Source organism: Pogonomyrmex barbatus, unplaced genomic scaffold (assembly GCF_055798465.1).
Source record: "Pogonomyrmex barbatus isolate J1 unplaced genomic scaffold, ASM5579846v1 scaffold1, whole genome shotgun sequence".
In the NCBI taxonomy this organism is placed as follows: Eukaryota; Metazoa; Arthropoda; class Insecta; order Hymenoptera; family Formicidae; genus Pogonomyrmex; species Pogonomyrmex barbatus.
The window spans coordinates 22,165,204-22,187,878 of NW_028297098.1; the positions used below are offsets into that span (position 1 = coordinate 22,165,204).

General features: G+C 37.4%; 1 protein-coding gene across 2 annotated transcripts in view; it reads right to left on the reverse strand.

Annotated features, from left to right (window-relative positions):
- Pino (protein pinocchio) overlaps nt 1–22,675 on the reverse strand; it is a 44,361-nt gene that overhangs the window by 3,454 nt on the left and 18,232 nt on the right. Inside the window, exons 1-4 of one of the 2 annotated variants that reach the window (XM_089077679.1) lie at nt 12,561–12,702; nt 3,671–3,743; nt 1,114–1,245; nt 25–154 (exon numbers count right to left, since the gene is read on the reverse strand). In XM_089077679.1, coding sequence (XP_088933805.1) covers nt 25–154; nt 1,114–1,245; nt 3,671–3,743; nt 12,561–12,576 — 351 coding nt within the window. In that variant the 5' untranslated portion in view covers nt 12,577–12,702. Of the gene's footprint in view, nt 1–24; nt 155–1,113; nt 1,246–3,670; nt 3,744–12,560; nt 12,703–22,675 lie in introns of those variants that run through there. The other variant, XM_011635095.3, reaches the window with a different exon arrangement.

Below are 22,675 nucleotides of genomic sequence, written 5' to 3' on the forward strand. Positions count from 1 at the left end.
AAGGGTCATAGGGCGGACATTTACCATGGTGAGGTCACGCTTCCACGCGGTGTGGCAGCGGCCGTCGCAGAGCGGACAGGGCCGTTGCAGGGAGTAACCGCCGCACTCGCTGCAGTCCAAGGAGACGTGCTCCTCGCTCCACGATACTCCGCATCTGCGCAGAAAATAAGATAACGATAATGAATCGCCGTGTGTGAATACACACGTCGCAATTATGCTGATGTCAGAGAGGCGTGACACGGAAGCCAGCCGCGACGCGGATTTGCTCGCGGAGAACACGGTGATCTGCATCGCGAATCCTCACTGTCGTCGGGAGGACGGTGTCTTTCAAAGGAGACAAGGCCGCATAATTCAAAAATTGAGAAATTTATCCGGTTCGCGCGGATACGCTCGCTGACAAGATCGCGATAAGAGCCCGATATATCGCGGTTGAAATAATCGACAGGTATAAAACTGGAGCGACGGAGAAATTTTTACGAGAGAAAAATTGCAGATTAATCGCGACGAGGAATCGAGGATTTTATTCTCGGGTGAAGGAGAGACCCGAGAATAATCCAGAAGAAATTTTCTGCCGGACACAGGATATCCCTCTCTCATATTATCGGCATATCGAGCATTTTTGCGTTTTGATTAATTGAGCCGATGACCGTATAGTATTTCGCGGAAATACCGCGTGTTGCATATCGAGGTTGCATATGCCGAATGTAGGACATCGATTTACCCGGGAATAACCGTGTCGCCAGATAAACACTGGGCATACCTACTAGCCTCATTTCTTGCATTCCATATTGATAGCCATCCTCGAATTCTATCCAAATTAACGAAATTAACGAAAGAGAAACGACTTCCCCGCCTCTCGTCTTTTTTACACGAAGTCGAAAAACGCGATCTTCGAGAAAGTTTTCTCTCGAATTGGCAAAAAGAGAAAAAGAATTAAATATCGTCGTGGCGCGGCGCGACAGATTAGAATCGCTGTGCTCCAGATCGTACCGGATTTCATTGTCCAGACGGCACGTCACTCGATAACGTGGTTGCGTAATCCCTTGATTAATTCCCACGGTCTGTCGGATCCGGCGTATTCGTACGACAGCAAGAGCAAAAATATATACTTACGTAAAGCAGGAGTTTAGCTGAGCGCGCAGCTCCTCAATTGTAAGGATCGTGTCCTGGTATTGGGGATGCGAGCCTTGTAGACCGTCGTCCACACTCCCGCACAGGCTATGGCAGGACAACGAGATGTTGCTCCTATAAACGGAAAAAACGATAATTCGTTTAGGATTAGGATGATTATCAATTTTACGCCGGGAAATGAATAATATTCATCGAAACTCGCGAAGCTATTTTAAAATTCTTTCGCCTACACGTTTTTTATTGTACGCGATGTCGCAGTTTGCTGTCGTAATTATTTCTTGCTCTCTTCCATTCTATAAAATAACCTTTCATCATTTGAGTTATGAAATAAATTCTATTCTACTTCCTTCTTTTTCCTTTCTTCGTCACTTCGACTTCAGACACTGTATATGCATACAGTGACAGTGCAGAAAATCAAGTATCTAACGTAACTGTTTCATAATTAAAACGTTATTGTTCCACTACTACTTTGAAAAGAAAAGAAAAAAAAAAACTGTTTATCTATTCGATTCGTTAGACAAGTACAACTTAATGCTAATTTCAATATATTCGATCGTTTGCAAAATTCTCCTTACGTAACGTCGACCTCAATCTCTCTCGGGGACTCTGTACCCTTCGAACCGTCATCAAGGAGAAGAGACGCGGAACGCGAGAGGGGCAAGAGTCCACGCGCAAGAGTTCCGTCTGGCGAGTTTAGATGTCTGCGAGAGACTCGCTCCGTAATTCCCAGAGGTATGACTTGTCGGAGGAGACCAAAGGATGAGAGAGATACGCGAGCAAACTGCCTTGAACCTGTCGGGCGCGCGCGCGCGCGCGCGCTCGCGCGGCCGAGCCGCGATTAACTCGAATGAGCGTGCGCGTATGGTAATCAGGAAGGAAAAAAAAAAAAAAAACGTTTCTTTCACGTGACGGCGACGTGAACGCATGCATAATGAGCCCAGTGTACACTCCTATTTGCGCCTGCTCGGTCGCGAAGATAGATAGGTAGGCACAGGGGGAACAAAGGCCGAGAGAACGGAGATTTTTCTGAATGATCGTAAATCGCATGACGAATGTCAAGATCGTCGGAAACTGCGCCACGTTGATTAACACAACTGGTAAAGAAAAAAAAAAAAAAAAAAATAAACTCAAACAATCTCTTCGTGCAGATGTACGTGATATATATATATTTTTTTTTTTAATAAAAATATTGTAACCATAAAAAAAATAATTTCATCATTATAAAAAAAAAAAATTTCAAACTTGAAAATAATTTTATTCAGAATAGTTACATAAGACGCTTAAATGATAATGTTGTAAAAATTATTAATATATCCTAACAACCGATTTGAATATCTTATGTAATCATTTCGGCAGTTTGACAAAATTATTTTCAGACCTGTGCGCGTTGCATAATTTTTAAATATATTAACAAAACTATTTTTTCCATGTAGATATATTTCAGAATGATAAAAGCTATCATTTATATTAATTTTTATTATAATATTTCCTGCGTGACGTAACGATAATTATGGAATAATTAGTGAAATAATGATTATCGTTAAAAATAACTTCAAGAAATATTTTAAATAACAATTAAATCACGATTTATTGACAAATTTACTTAATTCGAAATTCATCGATTCCGCATTAAGATTTAAAACTTTAAAACGTGGTATTTCCGAGATAATCATATCAATAATAATAATCAAGAGTTTCGTTCCATTCATCCAATTCCATCAAATTCGTCGTAATTTTTTTTTTTTATTTTCTACGAGCAGGCAATGATTTCAATTTGATAGAGGTGTAACGATGTCAAATCGCCTTCAATATCCCTCGATTGACATTTCCGGCGCACGCAATGCGTAGGAAGTCGAGTTATAGCGCCGCGGCTTTCGACGGAAACAGGAAACGAAATCATTGGCTGGCTAACATTGGACAAACCGCAAAACATCCCTCTCCCGTTACATCACATTCCGCATTTAAAATCGCAACGTTGGTATCTAATGCTAATTAGCCGCGACGAAATTAATATTGTCGAAACCGCGATACGGTTACATAACATACTGACCGAAGATTTAATATTTCAATTCCGAGGACAAGATGTCTATTATTTGCTGCTCATTAGGTAACACATTTCCATGTGCACGCGTATTTCCATATATTTCTATGTGCAAGATAAATTTTGCAAGATAATGAGACTCCCCCCCGCTCTAATCGCACATTTAATTTAAAATGCCACCCGTACGTTTCGCTTTTATCTCCGAATCGAAGGCTATATTTTATCGAAAAAAAGTTACGCACGAAGGTCGGGATATTTCAATTAGGCAATCTGAAATTCATATTAATGTCATGCTGCGATTTCTTGCGGCAGGAAAATCCGCCTAATGTCGATACGCATTCCGTAACAGAAAAACCCGTTCGCGCGCGAGATGGGGGCACGTCGGATATTTGCAATTACAAGTCGCGGTTGTCCGATCCGGTTCGCTCTGATCCGATATCCGATGCGAAAGGATTAAATCGACGATGACGACGATGACGACGATGACGTTTTACTTACCCGTGGCGGGAGAGGCTCTCGGTGCTGGCTGGTTGCACAGAAGTGACCGACATGTTGCACTGATAGCTGGGTACTGAAACGTGAATGAAAAAAAATTATTTACCGCCATTGAGGCTGGAAGGCGATACGGATATTCTTTCAAAAGATAATTTTTACGAAAAGATCAAGATTTCAATAACTTACAGCAGTTACATATATGAATTAAAAAAGAGATTTTGAATAGAAATTCTTAGCAAACCAAATCTTTTGCGTCAAAGTACTTTATTCAATGTTACGTCAATTTTACTTTAACAAAACTTTGAAATTAAAAATTCGATTATACATAAGCGAGAAAAAAATAACAAAAACAGAAAAGTCTACACAGACAATACATACATTTTGTTTAAAATAATGAACAAATACGTCAAGAATAAATAAACATTTTTCAGCTCTCTCTCTCTCTCTCTTTCTCTCTCTCTCTCACACACAATTTCGAAATTTTTCCACTTTATAAAAACAAGAATATCGATAATACGAATAACAAATGATTCGCCGGAAATACCCGGAAACCGATAACATTGATAACAAGGAATCTTAAATATTGATATATACAACGGACGCGATACGATCAGACACTGTTTCGCATAAAAAAATTACGCAACAAATCGCCGGAGATATTTCATTAGAATTGGCGTATCAAAGGCCAAAGTTAGTAATCATTCCACGTATATGCCTTTTACTATACTTCAATTCAAGATACCCAATTCAAAGTCGATAATATCACAAAAAAGTTTATTTCAATATTGCAAAGTTATTTCTCTCTAATTTTCTAAACGATTGTGCGAAAATAGAACGATGGAAAAACGATATTTTAACTACGTTAAAATCCCCTGTCTCTAAAATTTAATTCGGTCAATTCCGTGATTGCGAGGAGTTTAAGCATTGAAAATATATGAAGATTATTGTGTAATAATCTTAAAGATTTAACACGTCAGAATTTAGCGACTTATTAGGATGTTGTAATGTAAGAGCTCAGAATCATATGTCACAGTAACGAGCGAAGGGCATCGCGAGAGCGGATTTCATCGCGATCTCACCTTGGCACAAAACCTTTTGCTTTCTATGAGAAAGCATATCGACAGGCCGACATATCTGGTCTGCGATATTGACGATATTATTTCAATTTTCGTTGTACGTTGCAAAGGCGAAAGGCTTGAATTCACCATTGTTTGTTTTACCGACATCGCGATCGGCTGGCATTCAGAAAAAGAATTAATTCACGCAGTACAAAGTACATGTAAAAGTAGTTTACGAATCGCCTCGTTTCACAATGTTTATCCTTCCTTCGCGGGATTTCGTAATAACGATTAATTTGCACAATGGATTTTCCAGGGAAAATCAACAGGGAAAATAGAAAAATCATGATGACGAAAGATATAATAGATACTTCAATAAACAGCGAAATCGTTTCAAAATCATTAATGATCTTAAAACAATTAAGTAGAGAAAATCAAGGATTTTCTGGTTAACACGTGGAATTGCCAGCGAAACAATTCCCCAACGAAAGGCAATAAACGCTATAGAAAAGGAATCGACAGTGATGTACAATATAAATAAATTACGTCGCAATCCACTACCTACGCTCGCCAGGAATTACGAAATAAAGAACTCGACAAAGATATTTGTCAAGCCAAGAAGACAGATAATAAGAAATACTTTCTACAAATTTCCCCATTATTATTATTATTATTATCTTATTTTTCGTAAAATAAAATTATAAAATCTATATAAAATAAATAAAATTAAAAAAATAATATATTTAAGTTGTCCCGAAAGATCGCGTCGCATCGCAAGCGTTTCTCTAGCGATTCTTCCACCAGGAAGAATCAACAGCGAACGATCTCTCGGCGGTCCACCACCAGTATTATTTGCAAATATCACGCTATCGATTTGCGTTTCGTCGCGGGTCATATTAAAACACGTACACGTGACGCCGGATCGATATTTCGCGTCGTCGCCACCTAGTACTACTACGTCGCGCGCGAATCGATCGATTTGCATTTACATTTATTAAACCCCCCCCCCCCCCGGGGGGATCCGCGGAGGCTGCGCGATGTCGCGTCGCGCGTGGGCCGCGTTAAATTCCCATAAATCGCGATAGCGTAATCGCCGAAGTAAAAAAGACCCATTTCGTCGTCCATTTACCGCGTGAATATTACGCGTTTACGAATACTCGACATTCCTCGGATATCAAATAATCTACACGTCGATGTCGCGCGGCAGGCGCGGTAAAAAAAAAACAAAAAAAAACAAAACCGCGATCCAAGGCCCGATCCAAGACCGTTTCAATAATGGCGAACGGAAGTGGATTGAGCGATTCGTTGGAGCTTACCTTTGATAAACGCGAAGCGGGAATAATGCCTGCGGCGACTAGGAGAGTTGCGCCGATAAAAGTTTATCGCACGCGCATGCACACATTCGTACGATTCGTGCGATACGACGAAAGCACGCCCACGTGCTTGCGGAACTTTTCCCGGAATTGCAGGCCGCTTCGCGAAAAATGTAAGCGAAGAAGAACCTTGAGAGCTTATCAGCGAGACACCGGTGTAACACTGTGCGTGACATATACGTCAATTGCTGGTAGAGATTTATTTTTAGTGAAAGAGTTTTCCTTAATATTTTATTCATTTCTTTCGTGCGTTCGCATGCTTTTTTTCTTTCCTTGAAATCACTCGCATAAGTCGTATATTTACGATTTTTATTACGTCTGCTTTTTCACGTAATTATAATAGTTTTCCTTATCGAACAAATTACGATCACGCGTAACCGTGATGCTCTGTGTAAACAATGTGATTTGTCATCTATCGCGTCGAAATTTCTTGAGAAGACACAAACAAAAAAAAAAAAAAAAAAACACATCAATCGGTAAGAACTTATTTGCGCTTAAGGAAAACTTTACAATTAAAACTAGATTACGTTCGCAAATAGATTTTCATTATAAATGCAAGAATGAACTTTATTATCTAGAACTTCCTTAAGATTTATATAAAGGAGAAATCAGCTGGGACGGATTAGACATGATCAATCCGAAAAAGCTGAGAACCGCTATTCGTCCCGTTTCGGGACTTGTGGTAATTTCGGAAAGCAAAATGTCGTATTTAGTTGCGCGTCATTTGAACAACGTCAAGCCGAGGATCTGATGACGGTGACTCAGTCACCGGAGTTAAATCGCGAAGGTAACGCAATTTCTTGCGAGACGCGGCGCCAAGACTCCGTCGCGCGGATTTGAAACAACAGAGAGACTCGATACTCTCCTAAGACGATTATGTAAAGTATCCATCTCGAAAATAAAGCTCGCTTATGCTTTACGTCTTCGAAAGCTCCGGAAATGTTATCCTCGAATTTACCCGCGAAAACGAAGATCATCCGGTTACTTTGCGGATTATTTTCCGATGCGAGAAAAAAATCATACAGTGATGGGAGAGAAAAAAAATTCCTATTTTTCTCCAATAAGAGGAGATACTGAGAGAGAAAAAAAAGGGGGGGGGGAATGAAAGTGGATACCGTACGAAAGAAATATCATATGTAAAGGTAAAACAACATTCTCGCAGCTACGTTTCACAATCGCGGGATTAATAGGTAATACTATCGCGAAAATAGAACTACAAGCCGCAAATATAAAATTGCGAACTATAAATAACTTGGATTATATTAATGCTGCTTCGTCGTGTATGTTTCGTCATATGCATGCATACATGTACGCACTTCGATCTAATTCCTTCCATTTGCGCACTATTCTCGAAGAGTGAATAATATCATAAGCAGATTGAGTTATCGCCGGCTAAAGTCCGGTGGCTTCGAATAAATGAATTACAAGCAGAACGACAATGTTTCGTCGCATCGAAACTAATGAATATATTGTGCAATACGTATGTGACTTTTCTAAAAAATAGGAAATATCTCAAAATTATTATTAACTGCCATGTCGGGAACATTCTGAGGATTCTAAGAACTCGCGCATCATTTCTCGCAATTTTTTTTTCTTTAGCGCCAGATTTAAGTTTCTAGTATAAATCTAGCATGTCACATGATTATAAATCACTCCGTTCATCTTCTATGACGACGCCTTGTATCGTGAAGAGCAGATTTCTCGAGGCGAGAGAGGGTTTGTGCGCATGAGATGAATGACGCCATAAGCGTCGACAATGTAGATAACGTCGATTTTATGATGTTAGGCGACGCCATTCTCGCCACCTGGTATTATTTATAACGCCTCTCGAAGAAACCCCTCCGGCGTGTGTCTATTCGCGATAACGTTTACGAAACCGATCGACGTCACTCTTAAGAGACAATATACAATACGTACGTTCCAGAACCATCGTATTGTCTTCGACGGAGTTTTATGATTGATTTGAATGATTTAATCCTCCCTCGATAGCAGGGACGGGATTATTTTTGCAAAGAATTAAATCTTGGAGTAAATAAGAAAAATTTTTGAATGTATGCGTGTGTGTGTGTGTGTGTGTGTGTGTATTGTGTGTTTTGAACAACTAAAAAAATATAGAATAATTTAAAAAAAATATAGAACAATTTTACACAAACGAAAATTTATTTCAAGTTGAGTAAATAAATTTTTAAATAATTTTTAATAATATAAATATGAAGTTTCACTTAGGCAAATGATATGTTGTTATTAGTCGAAATCTGTATTCGATTAGTAATATCTGTGTTAATGATTTTAAAAAAAATTACAAAATTCTAGTTTCGTTAACGTACTTCCATGAAACATGTCCATATTCTCCGATATTTGTATACACGAACAATTACGAACCAATTAGCGAAAAACTAATCTCTGTTAATCTACGGACGTTTCCGTTTCGCAAGTCACCTTCAAGGACTGCGGCTAATTGGTTATGCGCGTCGGGATGGCATAATATTCCTTCATTAATGATTGCACTCTAATCAAAGTCGTTTAGCGCATTCTTCAGGTATTCTTAAGAAAACAAGTTATTCTTCTAATTTATTTACCTCCAATTAGGGTGCGAATATTCATTTCGGAAAAATATCTTGTTATTCCAATTAGAATTAAAAGATAAAAACAATGTCCATTTCTACCAATGTAGATTAATTTTAATCTTTAATTTCCTTTTTATATTTTTCTAATTTTTAAAATTTAAAAAAAAAGTGAAAAATATAAGCCGAAATTAAGGTTAACCTACATTGATAAAAATGAATACAATTTATATTAAAATACAAAAATTATCTAATAAATATTTCAATAGTTTTATCAAAATTGCCTAGTTGTTTCTCCATCGCTGGCTTTTCCACCGTGGCTTATTTGCGTCGTGCGACACGATTCCCCTTAAAGGCGAGCGAATCACCGCGGATCCTTCTCGCGAACAATTAAATCCTAAGATTAGCCCTCGAGACGCGAGCTCCGGTCGGCGAAACCAGTTCGCGAACCGTTGGCAACCGGCCCGAGAAACTGCTACCTGGTCCATGCGAACGTATTTTCGTTCCGTTTAGACTCGACAGGAATAGAAGAGGGCGTGAAGGCAATGCAAGTGGCACACACGATCCGCATATTCGCGGGTCATTAAAGCCCGTCCGGTTTGGCATTGGGGAGGAACGAGAACGCGATGTCGACCCGGCTGTTTTCCTTCTTAAAGAATGTAAGCTCGGTAAAAACATTCCGGCGACCGAAATATATTTTCGTCGATCCCTCGATCGGACGATCTTTCAATTCGGAATTAAATATTAATGCCGGAAGATGCCGGGAAAAAGTTTAAGGCAATGCGAGAATCACGCTTTCTCGTCGACATCCGATTTCTTTCCGGATGTTTACAAAGCGATGGCGGTGTCGCATCGTGAGTGTACGCAGCCTGAAACTGCCGTTCCCGTCGTTCTCTCGTAAGATAAAAATCAGGCCAACAACCCACGAGCAACACGCGGGAGCTGCACGGGGATATCGATCGACCCCGTATTATTCTGGATAACACCCACGTATACAGGGACGCGCGTGGGTCGCGCCGGCGGGTGGAATCAGGTCGGCTGGAAGGAAATCCCCCGTGCGAAAGCGCCTTGCGCGGCTTTGCACGCGGCTGGTTGGCAAGGAATGCTCCCCGAAGGCGTCTCTCGGAATCGAATAAACAGAAATAAACGAGACAAATACAAAAAAATAAAATTAAAATAAACGAGCTATAAAATTGAGAAACTGAATTCTGCACGTCTCATCGAGTTATGCAACTGATTAAACAGATACGAATTTTAATTATTTTAATCGACGGCATCCACCAGATGGCAAGACCAATGTTTTTTTTTTCTTTTACGTTTAATATTAACCAAAGAATCAGACTTGATGCGTACTGCATTCTGATAGATAGAAAGCAACCGTGCAATTGCAATTGTAGCAACAAGGGCGAGTCATTCGGGCGTTGGAATGTCACGAAGCGTTAACAGGATTGAGAAATTAAAATTCCGGCCTTAGGAATTCGCGGCCATGCCGGCGGCATAACGGGTTCCCCGACGTCGTTTCTTACAACACGACGAGAGAAGTGACGAGCAAGACTGACCTCGTTGCATTCGCCGTTGCGCGGCCGGTAACTGCGCCATTTGTGTTTTGAAAGTGGTATGCCTTATTTAAAATTAAATTTAATGATTTTACGAAAGCGGCAAAGCATTCGCCTTGATCAATTTTTAAACAAACTAGATCTCAAACTAGATCTCATGATGATACTTCAGCGAACATAATTTTTTACCGTAATGTTACTTGATTAAACTTTTCACTTAAATTCTTGCGAAAGAAATTTCGCTTCTCAAAAAATGTTTAATTACGCGAGTATCGTTACATATTTTCTTTTAATTAATTTTATTTCGATTTAATCGAAATCTGTTAAAATTGTGCCCATCGCGTAAAATTTATATAATACACTCAGTCAGTTTGAAAGTTTCTAAAAATTATTACGATGTGAGTGGAAATCGAAAGTGCATAATGTCTTCAAAGTAATTAAAAAATGTCAAAGTAACATTTTTGTAAAAAAATGTCAAGCCATGCATAAAAAAGTTATGAGCGTAAAAATTTTAATATGGTAATATTGAAAAGGTTAAGTTTAACATTTCCAACATAAAAGAGTGATAATGACATTTATAAAGTTATAATTAAAAAAAATGAGAGTAATCATAAATTCTGATGCAATCTCAGTGGTGTTTTGATTACAAATAACAAAGTGCCAAGTATAAAAATGGATCACAAGCTATACAGCGGAAATCACGCTTCTGTTATTATTAAATAAACATAATTACAATACGTACATACTTTTCATTAAAATTACTTTGAAATATTTTCTTAAAGATCACAATTTTTCACTTCGAACCGATAATCCGGTACGGTCAGGGTTAAACATCCGATTGTTCGAGGACGATCGAAAATCGATGCTCCGTTTACCTCCGGTGCAAGTTTAATACGGAGTCTCCTCTTAATGGACTTTAATTATCTATCTTAGCGAGCGAATCGGAAGTTTTCGGTCGGGATTCTCCACGTTGTCGGCAAAGCGATGCAGGGACGCGCTTCCGCGGTGCAATATCTTCCGGTCGATGGCCGCCAGTTGGGCGCCGAACGAAGAACCCGCTCGTCTCGCACGCGAGAGTATTGATTCGCTTCACGGCTCGCGCTCGTTCGGCTCGCAGGCGACGTTGAAGCGCGGCGAAAAAAAAACATCTGTTATCGCGGCGACGACGCGAGGCAACGTTAAAATAACGCCACCTTCGGGATCGCTGTCCTTCGGCCTCACCGGGTGTTGTCCGATTACTTAACTCGTTGCTTTGGCAAACTGTCAATGGCAGGTGGTAATTTCGTGCTACGGACCCACCCACGCGGAAGATATATGTATATATACACGCGGTATTGCAACGATATTCGCAACGCAACGAAAGAGACGACTAAACGGCGGCGTTATTTGCTCATTATGGCTACATTTACTCATTATAAATTGAATTATTTTAGTTAGATATTACGTTTATTAGATGGAAATAAATTGCTTCAGTCTTACGGTCAATTTGTAAATTTCCTCAAAGTGAAAACTTCCAGTCTTGTAAATTGAATGTCGAGATGCCAATTAAGTACTTCTTTCTTGACTTCCGATTTATTGAAACTTGGAGACAACCTAGCTCTCAAAGCTATTATCAATTTTGCTTGGCGAGAGATAGAAATTGCATCACCATTTATGGTATACATTTATGGTATACATGGTATGCAAGATCTACGTCAATGTGAGCTCCGTGTGTTCACGTTGACTTCACGTTGTTACTCCAACGTGAACTGTCTCCTTTTCCTCGTCGTGTCATGCCTTTCTGACAGCAAGCATGTATAAATTCACAATATGATCGTCTATACTGCGTAATTCGATATTGCAACATAAAGAGTTCTCTTTCTTTTTTTCTTCCCTCTCCGGCTTTCTCGGAATGAAATCATGGTGAAAGCGTCTCCCCGAGGGTCGCCGCGGATGTATCGGAAGAACAGAATTACGCAGCTTTGCCATGCGAAGAGAGAGAGAGAGGCGTGTCAGGAGTAAAAGACGCTCGAAAATATCGCAATATCGAGGAGAAAACTAAACGACAAGAGCTAAGCTCGTTAGCGACGCGCTCGAACGCTCTCTCTCGTCCTCGGGGTTCTCGCTTCTCTTCTTGGAGATTTACGTCGGATCGTTTTTCAATCCTTTTCCAGACGACAAGATATCTGAAGAGGACAATTTCTGAACGGAATGAATTACAAACAGATATATTTTTTCCAGCAGCATGATTCATAGGATTTGTTTACATTCGGAAATAATTATAATTCAAAAAAAAAAAAAAAAAAAAAAAATGGAAATTTAGATACGTGATGTTATGAAAAAATTGTTAAAATAAATCGTACACATGACTGAGAGCATCCGCGTACTTCGGATCTCCCGCTTCTTTCGAAGGGATGCCTCTCCATTTCGCACGTCAAAGAAAGAGATCCACCCCGAAGGGATCCGGCGCGTCGGTGGTCGGCCCTAAACTCACTCACGCAGACATCTCGTGCCCAGGGCAGGCCGCCCGCCGCGTCGGCCTCGCATCCGTCCGCGTTCTCACTCTATCCTGTCCTCTCACTCACTCACGCGCTCCAGAGAAGAGAACCGCGTTAAATAAATGATCGACTTACTCGTCTATCCTTCCGTATGAATCCTCGGAAAATCTCAGAGGGGCTTCACGTTAGCTCGCGTAGCTGCGGATTCACTGTGAATTGACGTAGGCGTTGATTGGCGCGTCCCTAATAACGGTCGCAACGAGCGGAAATCGAACGAAGCGTTTCGGAACGTGAACGTGAACGTCACAGAAATCCCGCCAGAATCACCACTTTACGACATCGCAGCTCAAACTGAAGTGCCGCCGTCGGGCGGGGTCCTTATATTACCGCGGTGTAGGCTGAACGGAGTGGGAGGAAATCGCCAAGAGTGGGGGAAGTGCGGCACGAATTCCTCATCTGCCGACTCGGCGCAGTACGCGCCCGCTCGTGCAACGTAGTGGTTCTCAACGTATTGATTCGACACCCGACATTAATTCCCACATAACAAAACAAGAAAAATAAAAATTGTTGACAAAAGGAAAAAAAGATTTTTCTCATGATGAAAAATAATAAAATAGAAATTATTTCAATATCTCGTATTAAAGATCTTATTTAACTGGAAATATCGTAAAATATTGTTTGGATTGTTTGGATTTTTCTTTTCTCTTAGACAGGTTGGTTTGCTTTCGTCAAAGGATATATAATAAAAAATTGATATTGGAAATTTTAGCAAATAGAAAAGTCGGGAAAGTAAACAAATTGCTTATCGAACACGTATTATTTTTTTTATCCCCGCCGACGCAGAGCTGATGTTCCAGCTCACTGGCTTCAAAGTTCGCAGAACGGATATCGAATTATCGATTCTTGTACCGAAGCGAACGATTTTGCTCATCAGTTCTCACGCTGCAGCGACTTTCTCAAAGGATGATGCCTCCGATCCTTTGTGCGATGGAATAGGTCTCCTGAGAAAGCTCGCCGGATCAACCCCGAGGCTTCTCGGCGAAATATTAGTGATAGGAGTTGAACAAGGAAGTGTTCGACACCTCTCACACCGACAATTCTCACCTTTTACAATTCAGTTTGACATTTTCAAATGTCTAGAAAGTGTTGGGGCAGATAATTTATAATAGTAGTAATATTTATAGCGAGAGTACTAAAGATTGCACAGTCATAATGATGAATGAGAAACTATAAACTTTACGATTTTTGTTCAATTTTCGGCACATTTATCGCAATAGGACATTAATTTTGTGTTTTTATCGCTATTATATTATAAAATAATAAAATTGCAGTTGAAATAGCAGTTAATCTTCCTTAGAATTAAATTTGCATATTATCAAGTAAAAGCGAAATTCTATTTACGTTTCAGAAATTCAAAATGTAGTTCAATTCATTTAAATATTGATTTTAATATTGATATTTTTTTTTATCATGTTTGTTAAAAATTGTATTAAGAAAAAATGAAGAGAAAGAGAAACTCACAACTAATTTTCGTTAAAAAAAAATTAATTGAAAGGATTGGATAAATTTCATTTTTTTTAAATTTAATTTTTTACTTTATACAAATATACACAAAAATTGTACATTTTGCATAATAAATTCTGATCACGTGGATTATTTATAAGCGTTACATCGATGAAATATAGAAATCTCGATAGTAGATGTTGTTTCTGGTATATATTCGGGACCGGAATATTGTCAGATGAACTGAATGACGCACGAAACAACAAATATTAATGATCTATATCTCGTAATTTATCAAAACTTATCGAGCGTGTCGATTTACAATAATGGTCGATTTTATAATTTACCCGCGCATATTAAATGTCAAGATAATATACTCGCGCGACTAATGGCGCATTTAAAACAGATCTTTCTCTTTCTCCTTCTCTGTTTCATATACATGTAATTACTATGGTCTGCTTTGGAGAAGCCTAATGTTTTCTTAAACGCCACTTATATTCCTTCTAAACGCGATAAGATAACGTCTTCGCCTTTTCCGCCATATTCATTGTAGGATCTGTGAATAATTAGCGAAGCTAATTGCGCGACTATTGACTATACATGCTACTGAAGAATAGTTAAAAAAAAAAAATTATACAGGAAAAGTAGAAATAGGGACTTTCCTCTTATTTTTCCTCTTTTTCATTTTCCTCGTATTTTAATACGAGTTGGATAGTATGGACATGTCGTCAGCGTGTATGTCGAGGACACTTTGACCGATGTATAATGATTTACTGTGGAAAAGGTTAAAGTCTGTTATTATGCAGATGTTAAAAATATTCAGTCCTCTGTGAATTTCCCCAAGTTTACACGTGGTTTACGCTTTGTCAATGACTGCCGGGATTTTTCAACTAAGCAAAGTGTAAAGAGCGCGCAGAGGAGAAAGTAGCTTCTTGTAAAATTTTTATTTGCGAGTCTAATGACAGTTACGCCCACTTTAAACGCATTGATAATCCGCAGCGAACTCGTATGAAATCTTCCTTTCATAAAATTTCCATTTCTGAACTTCCTAAGATGGAAACTCGTGGCTTTCGTTATTCATGAATCCAATTAGCCATAATAAGCCGCAAAATTGGAATGTAATAGATGATTAAAAGTTAATTCCTTGGCACAGTCGTAAAAGAAAGTGTTATAAGTGCTTGATTAACAGCTGCATTTATCTCTCTCTCGCCTCTTAAAACAAGAGTAATATTAATCAATCAAGTGAGTGATATTCGAACTGAAAAGCATGCATTCTTTCCAGCAACAAGATACGATCGAGTCGTATATCGGCGCATTTGCGAGATAGACCCGAGATAATGCAATCCGCGATGATAATGTAACTTTGCAGCTGCGATAACAGCGCAACACCGGCCAAGAATTAACGTACAACATTTCTTCGACACTCCATCTGATGATCAATCTTAAATATCGACATTCTCGTTCCGACGTCGAGCTTTCCTCGTGGTCCTTACGCGTGGAGTTACCCATTAAACACAGAACCGTACGAGTGGGTAGTGTACAACACCCACCCCGTTCGTGAATGTGTAGGTGTGGTCGATGAATTGAGCCGCACGTGCAAAGTGGATTGTTTCAACGTGCGCCCGACGCGCACGTGTGTGCGCGTGAGTATACGTATACGTATGCGTATGCGTATGCGTATGCATGTGCGTGTGCGTGCGCGCGCGCGCATGGTAAGGTAGCCATCGCGTGCGGCGTCCTGGCGCTAACAAGCTACACGTGGAGACACGTGCCAATCAAATATTTTCTTCGCATTATGATCTATTTGCAAACGCACGAGGCATCTCGCGAGTGGCGCGTTTTGTTTTTGCACGCGAGAGATTCTACGGATGAAGCAATTTTTCCCGGGGCGAGCATCAAGTCGCACAAACGGCTTCACTTCACTTTTTATTAAAGATACGGACGTACGCGACTGAGTATATATATATATATATATATATATATATATATATATATATACATCGTGTAGAAGGAAGGAACGGCATAATAATACTCCAAATCAATATTACACTTATCACTGGTCAGTGAGTATGTAATGACGTCACGGACGGCGATTATGCGAGGACCTTGTAAAATGGTTAAGGACGTCAGCGATTCTTTACGATTCAATAACGCCGCCTGTGACGGAATTAATGCAATTAAATGACGTCATCGAACACTGAAGATTCCATATTTATCTCGTTGCGACCAAGCCGGAAGAAGCTCTTTAATGCTTCAAAGATGTTAGGATTGTGAGGAGTTAAATATTTAAGTGAAAAAAATTGATTACACTTCTAAATAAATTTATAATTTTATAATATTTTAAAGTGACACTAGCAACACTTGTACAAATAACATCGTTGTCTCTCGTTAAATATAATTATTTATAATTGACATATAATGTACAAATTTTTGTGTACAAATTTTTCATATCAAATTTTATTAGAATTTTTTTTATAGTAAAATATTAATTCTCAATTATTTTTAATATCACCAATAAAAAAATTCGATACCTATAATTACAAGAACACCCAAAACTATGATTTAAAAAAATTATTTGTATAATAATTTTTTTAAATCATAGTTTAACATGTATAATAATTTTTTCCAAAAACTAAGGTTTATAAATTACAATTATATTTATATTATAATAAAAAATATTAAATAAACATAAAATTGTATAAAGTAAAGTTTTTTCATATATATATATATATATATATATATATATATATATATATATATATATACCATCGATGCAATAGCAATGAAGAATCAGTAAACAAAAATTTCGAAGATGCGGTTACAAACAGTATTTCACATTTACGTGTCGGCGACATACCATCGCAAATCATATAAAGTAACATACATCGGTAATTAACCTGGTTCATTCGTCATTGCAATTGTCACGTGGATAATGTACATGGACGCAATTAATACTCTGATTGTTATCGCAGTTGATCATTCGGACGATATGATTCTGAAAAGCGCAAAGAGGCAGCGCTTTCGCGATCGAGTTCGCGAGCGACGAATTTAGCACGTAATAAAAGCCACGCTCGTATCTCGCTCCTCGTGATCGTCTCGACCGCGCGATATCGCGAAGCAATAATTATTCACGCTGTTCTTTGCCGCCCCCCATGTGATAAGATCACGTGAGAGAGCCGCCGGGTCTCGTGACGCCACCGATTAACATATTTTTCATCCTGTAGTTTTATTACACGCTCGCGCCCGTCACGTTTTATTAACTTCCCTATAGGATTCGATCGAAAGCAAGCCGGTGAATCCCCGAAAGAATGAGCTCGCGACGAGACGAGTTTTTTTTATTATCGGAAGTATAACTCGCAAAACTTCATTCTCGCAAAACATCGTGTTTATATCCTGGAATAAAGAGATGTATTTTTTTCCCGGAAGGATTCATCAAACGTTATTGTGTTTTACGTAAATTTAATGCGAAGAATACTTTATGAGGTATAAAAAAAAGAGAAGCTGCTTTCCTACGTGTATTTGCGATGTGCAAATTGATAATGTAAAAGATGTGTAAAAGTATATGTAAAAGAAATGTAAAAGATTTATTTTGCAACTTCTATCTGTCCAGGGATATATTAATATTACGAATAAACGCGTAAAATAAAATCCGAATCTATGAATTTATTTATATAACCATAATGATTTATATCTTGGAAAAACCGTCGTATTGACAACAGCTCAGTTATATAAAAATGTATATTGGCATACGTAATCGCGATTTATTTTCTAATGCGTTCTTACGTCATGAGAGTGTGTATAGATAGCTTTCGTTATCGCGGAACCGATAACCGCAAACTTATAAAAAAAAATATATGTAAATATGCGTGCGAGCCTTTTCCGGCGTGTACTTACGCATGCGGATTTCATTGAAAATAATAATTATAATAGTCATCATCATAAACTTCGTATGCAATAACAAACTTCTACACTGCTGATTATCAGAAATATCGAATATATCGAATTTAATCGAAGATCAACTCTACAAACGCATGTCGAAGATTAAATCTTCGATAGAATCTTGAACTTCAAAAAAATAAAATAACAGATATGTACTTTACAAATGTTTCGTAATTCTAATGGCATTTCATTATTATCGTATTTTTCTTCGATATCAGATGCTAAATCCATCAAATTCGATACGATAAAAAGCGGAACATCCTTTATAATAGGAGCTATTTATAGGAGAATATATATAATGCTATTCTCTATATTGCATTTCATGACAAGAATAATAATAAGAATAATTGTTTAAATTTAGCAAATATATGTATATCGTATAAGGTACAACGTTCCTTAAACCGCTGTACGAACTTATAATTCCACAAGGATAATAGGAAAGTTATTGGACTCGGCAATTTGAAACGATTGTAAAGTGTACTTGTAACTGCATCTCGATCCAAGGACGAGACAGGTTGAAATTTGAAGAATTATACGAAATGAATTTCCGCTGAAGACCACGGCGTCAGCCTTGTGCGGGGCTACATAATGCAGCACGGAACGTTCGCAATGCGAATTCGAACGACGACGTTGTTCAGCAACAATTTCGATAATTTACGATCGGTCGGGAAGGCCTTTGATTACTCGTCGGGCCTGCGGGCAATCCTACGTCTGATGAATAAAGCAAACAAACAGATACACCGACATTGATAATTGAGGAAACACAAGCGGTTCAAGGATTGTATTTATTGGCTCGCGAATTAATTTTGTTAATGCTTCACGGATTAGCCTTCGAGGATGCAAATAGGTAATGAGACCTTTAATCTCGAGCTTCCTACTGAAAAAGTACTACAAAACTCATTAAAATTTTTCTCTACGATTAAAAAATATAGATGTAATATAGACAATTTATAATAAATAATTCCAAAGAAAATAATCCATTTTATTCAGATATTACGAGAGTAAATGTGAAAAGTAAATATGAAGAGAAACAAGCAAGTTTTTATATACTGTAAAAAGTTATTTTTGCAAAAAATACATAATTTAAAAATTTAAAAATTTAATTTAAAAATTTCACAAATGATAAAATAGTAATAATATTGAAATACAGATCCAAATATAAACATGGGACTATTAATTTTTTCATTAAAAAAGTAAGTTCGATAAAACAGATTTTTTCCAACATGCAAAAATAATAAATATATTCAATTTTTTTAAGTAAAAAATAGAGATCGCGACGTAAATAGAGACCTGTATATTAAAATATATTGAAATATAATTATATTAAATATATTTTATTAAATATTTTTTAAATATAATATTTAAAATTTAATATTTAAAAAATAGAGTAGAATAATTTTTTGTGTTTGTTTGATATTTTACTTCTTGTAACCAAAATTGTAGAAATAATTCTTTTAAAAGGTTAAAAATATTTTCGTAATTACATCATTTATATTGATGCCGTCGAATGCTTCCATCAGATAGAAAAATATTTTTCAAAACAATATTTTTCTTTTCGATTGAAACACAATCCACGATATTGACAAAAGATTATATTATAACTGCAAAAAATGTAATCTTTCAGAGTAGTTATTTGCGCAATATCCGTATTTGCGCAATAACAAACTAAAATGTGAACTATAATAAGCAAATATAAAATTAGAAAATATTATTGATAAATTACTAAAGCATCATTGATAGACGATCGAAGAAAGCCGAAAAATACAATAATCACGCTTTTTTTATTAGTGTCGTCGAATTATTCTATCCATCACTAACTGCGTCATTATCACAGATGTCGTAGGCAAAGCGGTCGAACAATATTTCCGTTTCACACGTTCGTTAAGTGAAACCAGTTCGAACTGGTTCATAAGAAGTCGCAATCGTCTCATGGTGACGTTAATCGATCGGACCAACTGACCACAGTTAAAACGATTTGAAAATAAAGGAACGATCGTGCGTATTTGAAATAACGGAAGATCGAGCCGAATCGTTCTGTAATATTTAAACATTTTCTAATTTTTAATATATATATTTTTTTTAAATTAAAATAAATTCCAAAAAATTGATTAAAAACGACATAATTACAGAGATTCCTGGAGATGTATTTATAAGTTACTCGTCAAAAAGAAAATGTCAAAAGTAGCGAATATTAATTATATTAATATATTAATTTATGTGCACGATATTTTTAGTATGAATGATAATACTTACAAATATGCTATTTTTTTTTAATGTTATGTTTTAATCATAACATGATTGCTGGAAAGAAAAATAGATTTCTTGCTACAAACATTAATGCCTATTAGACGAAAAATTTCCATTCTTGTTATCAGTTCTGGCTATCGGTCCATTAAGCTTTAGAATATTAAGTATGGTCACCGTTGTTTCCATCGATAAGAGATTTTTATCAGCGCGTGGATTCGTTGATAAGCATTATCGCGGAAAAGGAAAGAATATAACAAAATGGAGTTGGCCCTCGTGCATATATCAGGCTGAATATCGCTTCGTGGTCCAAAAGATACGTGGACTCGTTCTTGTGCAGTCCCAAATAAACGAGAGATAAGTCGATTGACGTTATACGTTTCGCTTCTGCTTCAAGATTATCACTTGCATACGTGAGTCGATACCCGCTATTTTTAACGTTTCAAGCGCGAATAATCAAGTAAATTTAGATACTCGCAATTGTTTTTCTTTAAAACTGAATCGTTCGCGAGATATAATTATTTAAAGATATTATAATTAACTTTAGGAATTAAAAAAATAGAGAGATTGAAGGGAATAAACTAATTATATATGTATTTTGTATTGAAGTGAAGAAAGGAACAAAAAGTGGAATTGATTAGTTTGGCTTCTGAGAAACTGCTACATTGTTTATTCATTATTCATAGTTTATTCATAGTTTTATATATATTTATAAAACATACACACACACACACACACGTACACATACACAATGCTAATAACCTTTCTTATTGCATTTATCTATCTGAATTTTACTAAAAATGTAAATTTCGTTTTCGGATGCGTTAACAATATATCTCGCAAGAGAAAGCTCGGCCGTATTTTATGAGATAAGAACGTAAACACGGATGAGCGTAAATCAGACAGACGGTGGATGAAGTTCGTAAGTTTTTTAATGCACCGTTTCGGAAATCACAAAGCCGCCGGTAAATACACTGGGCTCACGGATCCGCCGCCATCTGCGCCATGAGATTCGCAGAATAAAAGACCAAAATAAAAACAAACCAGATGAAAAGGGGTTGGAGGGGCGGGGGGGGAGGGAGGGGGGAAAGGAAGGAAGAGCGAGATATAAGAGGACGTTGGTTTTTGCGACCCCACCGTCTGCATTCCACGTTGCAGGCAACAACCTCGTGAATACGTCGTTTGCACGCACGCGCGCGAGCGAGAGAGAGAGAGAGAGAGAACGAACTAACGAATGAAAACATAGAAAAAGTGCAGCGTGGATTCGGATCCATGGCAAAAAGAGATATGAGAATATATTGTTGATATACGAGCTCGTATTTCAATTTTCTATTTTACAATTTTTTTTGCATCGTGAGAATGTTCCGGTTACAAGCGCTCGCGAAATTCTGCGAATTTCGTCTTCTAATTATATATTTTTTCATCCGAGAGATAAAGAAACGATCTGTAGAAAACAGCTTTTTATATGACTTGTGGACGCTTGTTTTAAATAAATATAGATGTCAGAACGGCATATAAAAATAATAAATAAATAATAAACGTTTTTAAAATCTAATATATGGAATTTTTAAAATTGTTCGCTCGATTTTAGATGTATATGTAATTAATATAAAATGATGGATACATTGTAAATAATTAATTCAAAAGATTATCGATACAAAATACAATCGTTATGATTACCAGGAACAATTAAAAAATGAAGATGCTGATTTGTATGATAATGGATTTACTCTGTAGTGAGAATTAATTATAAATCTTATAACAAGGTAAACGCCAGACGTATATATCAAACACGACAAGCGTCCCAAGTCCATCGAAGCGCCATTTAATCTGCATAATGCACTCACAAGATTGTGGTAAAATGCACATTTCTCAGACCACAGACGCGAACGCAATAAAACGCCCGCGAATGCGACGTTTTCCAGGAAAACGAACATATTACGATACTCATTACAAATTTCTCATCGTTTTCGTGGAACGATAAATCGGCCGTGTGAGAATATCACACGACGGTAACCCGAGACTATTTGTACACGCAGGGAAAAATATTTGCCGTCGAGATCGAATCTTTTTATGTATTTTCGACGAGAGCCGGACGACGGACTCTGTGTTCGATGAAAAATCATAAAGCGGAAAACGAGATGAGATCATTCGAGCGTTGTACATAAAACATTTTTCTTACTTTGAAAAACGTAAATGTATATGAAAATGCATATGAATTCCGTCGAAAGACGGAATGTATCAGGTTTTATTTCAGTTATGACATACTTTATTTTATAATAGGAACAAATATT